General features: G+C 35.0%; 1 protein-coding gene across 5 annotated transcripts in view; it reads right to left on the bottom strand.

Moving 5' to 3' along the window:
- Positions 1 to 3,034: 3,034 nt before the first annotated feature.
- The window catches only part of LOC115216115 (high affinity copper uptake protein 1), a 106,127-nt gene continuing 101,924 nt past the window's right edge, over positions 3,035 to 7,237 (bottom strand). For all 5 annotated transcript variants that reach the window (XM_029785346.2, XM_029785361.2, XM_036508192.1 and 2 more), the window contains one exon: positions 3,035 to 3,854. In XM_029785346.2, the coding sequence (XP_029641206.1) occupies positions 3,653 to 3,854 (202 nt within the window). In that variant the 3' untranslated portion in view covers positions 3,035 to 3,652. The remainder of the gene's footprint in view (positions 3,855 to 7,237) is intronic.

The following is a 7,237-nucleotide window of genomic DNA, read 5'->3' as shown; positions in this document are numbered from 1 at the left end:
ACTTATTTGATTGACCCCGAAAGGATGAAAGGCAAAGTCGACCTCGGTGGAATTTGAACTCAGTACGTAATGGCAGACGAACGTTCTGAGTTCAAATTCCGCCGAGGTCGACTTTGCCTTTCATCTTTTCAGGGTCGATTACATGAGTACCAGTTACACACTGGGGTCAATGTAATCGACTTAATCCATTTGTCTGTCCCCTCTATGTTTAGCAGGGGACAAACAAGGACAGACAAACGGATTAAGTTGATTCAAATGCAGCCTTATCACTCGAAAGTCTTTGTAGGCAAGTGTGCATCTTCTACATATCAGGCCAAGACCCTCTCTCGAAATTCCACTCTTCAGTCCCCATAATCTTCATTGAGATCATTGACCATTCTTGGAATTGAACTCTTCCAATGACACTACTTGCCTGATTTCGAAACTTCTATCTTTGCAACTCACTTGCTCCATAGATTTTCTTGAACCCTGGCAATACGTTTCTCATATCATTTCTTGCTTAGTGGGTCTTGCTGGGTGTTCGTGGTCGTCCAGAACACTTCTTGTGGACATTTGTAATGTTGTTCAGATGTTAAACAGCCTCAAACTTATTTCTAATTCAAGTGACAGTATGTTGCTTTGGTTGATCTATTCAAAACTCTCTCTCTCTCTCTCTTCTAAACTGTCTTTGCATTTCAATCATATTTTCAAATGCAATACCCACTGTCTCTAATGAGACACTGGGGCATTTTATGTTTGCCTGTATGTGTATATATACACACTCACACAGGCACAATCATGGCTGTGTGGTAAAAAGCTTGCTTCCCTACTGCATGTTTCCAGGTTCAGTCCCACTGCGTGGCACCTTGGGCAGGTGTATTCTACTATAGCTTCAGGCTGACCAGGGCCTTGTGAGTGGATTTGGTGAACAGAAACTGAAAGAAGCCCATTGTATATAAATGTGTGTGTATGTATGTATGTATATATATATACACACACACACACACACACACACGTAAAAAGCACCATTCGATTGTGATCATTATCAGCCAGCGTCACCTTACTGGCACGTGAAAAAACATTCGAGCGAGGTTGTTGCCAGTGCCGCTGGACTGGCTCCTGTGCAGGTGGCACGTAAAAAACACCATTTGAGCGTGGCCGTTGCCAGTACCGCCTGACTGGCCCTTGTCTACACAGTAGGACTGAACCCAGAAACAAGCTTCTTACCATACAGCCAAGCCTGTGCCTATGTATATATATATGTGTGTATATATATATGTATAAACACAAGTGATAATTTATGGAAATACAATATTGTGAATACTATGAACTTTATTATAACTTTTTGTGCTCATTCTTATACACATCCAACAGTGGGTATGAAAATAGAACTGGACAGATTATTTTGCTACAAAAAAAAAAAAAGAAAAAACAACCAACACTACAAAACCTGTTGTAGATGTTTTTTTTCTTTTTCATTAAAATTGTATTTTTTTTTTTTTTCTTTTGCATTGAAAAACAAAATAAAAAGAGAAAAATATATGTAATATATTTTTAATAAATTTAAATTTTCTTTTTTTTTCATAATAGCTGATATATATATATATATATATATATATATATGTATTTTTTTTTTTTAAATCAATAACAATTTGTATTATGACAATTTCTAATGAATTTCTTCTATCAGTAAGTAAAATCCCTTGAAAACGAAAGGTAGAAATAAATTGGATAACAGATGATATCTAAGAAGCCATACCTCTTGGATAGTTTAGCTTTAAAAAAAAAAATGCAACATGATTGTAACAGAGACAAAGAGCCTTGTTATACCTTGAATAACATGGTGGTGGGTTCATCAATCTGATATATATATATGAGACAAACAGACAGACAGTTGAAAATCCTTGTAATAATTTGTATGGTTAATTACCAAGAGTACAAAAAAATAAAATTAGAACACACACACACCCTTAATATTTCCTGGAACTGTTCAGACTAGATTTGGTTGGTTGGTTGGTTGGTCACTGTTTCAATGCCAGAATTTTTTAGTTTGTTTGTGATAATTTTTTTTTTCTTCAGCCGCAAATAAAATTTTTTTTTAATCTTTTAAATAACGTAATACAATACAAATTTAATAAAGTATTTCTTGTTAAGATTTTTATATCAAACCAACCCAGATATCCAGGCAAGACTAGAACACAACAGGAAGAAAGCAATGAACAAATCTATGAGATTTACCTGTAAGCAAAAATAGGTAGCTCCTGTGACTTTTAGATATGAAATTTTATATATGTATATATATTATATTTATATACAATACACTCACACACACATTATTACTTGGAGAAAGAGGGACTGTATATATGACCCTTTCTAGGTCACATCAGTATCATCTCTCAGGCTGATAATATTGCTGTTGTCTTCTAATCAGGGCTTATGCCATTAGCCACAAAGAATAATCTCTAATTCGAGCCTACTCTAAGCTACAAAGAATGCATGTGACAACTTGAAGATCCAACCACCACAAGCGATAGACTTGGCAGTTGCACGGGCTCGAAAGCTACGTTGTTACCCTCATTCCATAAACGGTGGCTTTTTAACGGGTGGAGAGCTGAACCATCCTGGGGTACAGAGGATTTGCAATCTAGACTAGGGTCTGAAAGTTTACCACACCATAGTGGGTTACACCATGGTTCCTCTGCTTTGTGGCAGAAGTAGGAAGAAAGAGTGGGAGAAAGTTGTGGTGAAAGAGTACAGTGGGGTCCCCCCTCGCCCCACCCGCCAGAGCCTTGTGGAGCTTTGGTGTTTTTGCTCAATAAACACTGGTCTGGGAATCAAAACTGCGGTCGTAAGAACGCGAGTCCACTGCCCTAACTCTGTGTTTCTTTCAATTTATATATAACAAAGAATTTAGTAAAATAACTTTGTTATCATTCAGCTAGTGTTAGGAACATAAATTGTGACTAAAGTTTGGAGGAAGATTTTAATCCAAAACTTATGAAAACAAGACATTTGTGCTACAGAGCTGGTTTCAGCCGGGTTGGTAACAAAAGGGTTAAGGACTGTATCGTGTAATCTGAGGGAGATTTTAACTGCTACTTCTTGTGGGTTGATTGACCATAAAGATAGCCTGATATATCTGATAAAAAATGTTTCTGAGGAAGCTCGATAATAGCTTTTATTATTTACAACCCATGGTTGCAGAGGTTTGATATGTGATATATAGATATATTTTAGGAATCTTTATACTAAAGATTCTAACGAATATTTCAGCAAACTTCCTTGTCCCCCAAATAACATATTTGGGGGACACAACTCCAGAACACACAAACAGCAATTTCTTCCATATTTTCATTCGCACACTCAACGAAAGGTGTGTGTGTGTACAGCTTTCTGTTCTAAGAGAAGCAAATGTGTAATATTAAGAAAAAATAAAACAAATAAATCTAAAAATAAATGGTCCCTAGGGAGAGTCTCTAAAAAATAAAGATATATATTTCTTTTTCTGATAAAATATTTTCAAGTATTTGCCAACTGCAGTGTAATGAATTCTATGAACAAATCACTCCCACCTTTTGAAAAGAGAAACTTGCTGATAAAAGTCTGTTGTTTTTGATTTTATGGTCATTAAACATAAGTTTGTTTCCATAGTGACAGTCGAGCTATTTAATGGTTAATGGCAGTGTTCGTTAATGTCGACCACAATAGCTCTCTTCCAACCGAAGGCAAAGTAACCCGCGCCAGCACCAAGCACCACGGAAATACATAACCAAACGTTGTAAGTCATAAAGACCAACATGAGGCAGTAGCTGACTGTTACTTGCAAGATGTGAAGCCCGGTCTGAATGAGGTGAGAGAAACTGAATATCCAAACCCTAAAAAAAACAAAAGAAAAAAAGTGAGTTTTATAGAAGCTGAAAACAGATTCAAATTTTATACATTTTAATAAAAATAAACATTTAACACTTCTTGGGCCATTATGCCAATAATAGACACATGCACTGGTTCTATTTCACTTCTTTTTATTACCTCCACCTTAGCGGAGATATTGTTTTCAGTTACGTTTGTTTGTCCATGGACAAGATACCTCAAGAACTGGTGGATTGACTCGGATGAAACTTTCAGGGATGTTTGGCCTTGTGACTGGCACGGACTGATAAGAATTTGGGATCGATCAGGTACTGGACGAGGATTCTGGATTATTTTTCCTGTTTTTTTATTTAATTTTTGAGAGCAATCAGGTTCATTTTTAGTATTCTCATTTGTGAGAGCAATCGAGTTTATTACAGATATTCTCATTTTAAAAATATTTCGTTTTTGGATTTGGTTTGCAAGATTCTTTATATGAGTTCATGTGTTGAAGCATATTCTATTGTGTTTGGGGAGAGTCATTTTCTTTTTGTGCCTTATGTAACACACTCACCGGTGAAATTTCCACTTTTTTTCTTATTTTTATTGTCCTAAAATTTTCGTTGCGTCTTGCAACCTTTTCAGTAGAGAGTCAAAACTATTGAAAAGGTTGCAAGACGCAACGAAAGTTTTAGGAAAATAAAAAATAAGGAATAAATGGAAATTTTACCGGTGAGTGTATTAAATTATAAGGCACAAAAAGAAAATGACTCTCCCCAGACACAACATTTTAAAAATCATCTCTGGCTAATCATTGAGAGGACATTGGTGTTGCCTTGGTGGAGATTTGTGCTCTTATTATTATTATTATTATTATAAACTACTTTGGAGATGTAATTACCAAGCAAAAGAATTGATCTGAGACTGAGTTGAAACTAAAACAGTTGTAGCATGGAAGGTACATATTAGCCATTCTAGAACATGCAAAGACTTAACTTCATTTACACATTTTATTATTTGGTGTCAAAAGTTTTCCTTGTGCCAACAGCAACCTGGTCACTGATGCAAGATAAAATGGAATCATGCCAATGACCAAGTAGCAAATAATAGATGTTTAAGCAAAGTTAACTGTCTTTAAGTGTTTTTGAATGAGTAATACGTATCTCCCACACTAATTGTGTTAGTCAACTAGTTAATCATTTGACCAGTTAACTAATTGAGTGTTTGATTAATTATTCAATTAATCAACCAATCAATCAATCAGCTAGGTTTGTTAAAACCCTTTTGTTACCTTTCACCCCCATCAAAGACATGCCCTCTACTCTACATCTGCTTCAAGTCTATCTAGGCACATGTCATTGATGAGGTCTTGAGTGGCAAGGAAAGGACTGATTGGCCAAACGATTACTCAAACAATCATCACTACCATCATTTAACGTCTGTTTTCCATGCTGGCATGGATTGGACAGTTTGATTAGAGCTGGCAAACCAGAGAACTGCACCGGGCTCCAGTCATCCGTTTTGGCTTGATTTCCACATCTGGATGCCCTTCCTAATGTCAACCACTTTACAGAGTATACTGGGTGTTTTTTATGTGGCACCAGCTCCAGTGGGGTCGCCAAATAACTTGTAAGACAAAGATCTCTTAGTTGAGAGAAGTGGCTGTGTGCCAGGTGAGAGGTTAGAGTATGATAGAGGGACAAGGACAGTTATTTTACTATAGAGGAAGATATTTGGTTACCCCAGTGGGACAAGGATGAAGAAGAATTACTTAATTTATTAAATGGTTACTTTGTTGACAAATAATAATAAAAGAAATGAAATAAAACAGTGCATATGTTATTATTAGTATAATAACTGTCTCTAGATATAATGTTTTAATACAGTTCATATCAAGAATTATGTCAACCAAATGCAAAAACAAAATAATTTAACACTTCTTTTTATACAAAAATTTAAAAGAACTTTCTTCACATCTAAGGCAGCTATAAAAGAGAAGAATAAAAAGATCTTGCTATGTGTGTGTGTGTGAGATAAGAGAAAGACAACAGCAATCTTATTCCTTTATCTTTCAAATTGAAGAACATCTTGAATGAGAAAGACAAAAGGAATGTGTGAAAATGGTGCACGTTTATTATGGAAACACAGTAGGATAATAATCTTTGAATTTTGTATGAAATATAGGGAGGGCAGCAGAGTGATGATGAGAATAGAACTAAGTTATGGTTATAACCCTTGGCTATCAGTTATTCTTGATTAGGTACATGTATAAACAAACCTCTGATTGTATTATTTTAAGAATAATGTTACCAGTATGAAATTATCCTTTACTTTTTGAAGTCAGTCTATGTGGCTTGAGGGAGATCTGGCTACTATTCCTAGCAGATAGAGCAAACAGTAAACACATTTATACCCTTTGATTTAAGAGATAAATATAACATTATTCTGTACAAGAAAATATTTTTGACTAAAACGAATTAGAGATGGAAAAAAAGAAAAACAAAACACAGTAGTGAAGGATTGTAGATTTTCCTCTAAGTTGTGTCTATATTTTGTTGGTCTCAGTAAATGACTGTGAAATATAAGAGATGTGCCATAGCATTGATGAACTGTGGTACAGAAGAGAGAAATAATACTGTGGTGTGCAACCTAAGACAGAAAAAAAATAGAGAACCATGCATCTATTGGTTGCAAGAAATTTATACATGTATGGGCTTGACTCTTGTGGTAAGACTGTTCTTCCTCTGTCTGAGGTAATACTTGTTGACATTTTATATGATTTATACTTTAAAGAAATAAATCCTATTTTCATTATAACTACTATATATATATATATATATATATATATATATATACACACACACCATATATATTATATCATACTTGATACTGTGTGGACTAAGATCCCCATTGACAGGCCACTGGTATTTATGGAGTATTAAGCACTGTCGTTATGCAAATTAGGGACCCCTTCATAGAGTAACTGCTGTATTTGTTGAGTATATAAACAGTTTGGCTGCTTGTTTCACTGGAGATTGTCAGAATGATGTGGATGCCTCTGACGAGGATCCAATAAGGTTTGAAAATCGATTATGGTTGTTCATCATTTTCTCAATCTGCAGAGAAATGGCTAAAATTTTATAATTATACCATATGTTACATTTATATATATATATATATGTGTGTGTGTGTGTATATGTAGGTGTATATATATATATATGTGTATATATATGTGTATGTATATACATGTATATCATTTATATGTACACAATATAAAGATAGTTTCTGACAGTTTCTTACAATGGAGACACAGTTCTAGGTAGGTTTTAATAAGAAGCCTTGTGCCTCCAAGTAATCTTTGGGCTCTGAGCACATGGTCTATTCTATTTTGCAAATCAGAGCACGTTAT

This window comes from Octopus sinensis, linkage group LG1 (assembly GCF_006345805.1).
Source record: "Octopus sinensis linkage group LG1, ASM634580v1, whole genome shotgun sequence".
Classification (NCBI taxonomy): Eukaryota; Metazoa; Mollusca; class Cephalopoda; order Octopoda; family Octopodidae; genus Octopus; species Octopus sinensis.
This window is presented reverse-complemented; position numbering and strand designations above follow the sequence as displayed.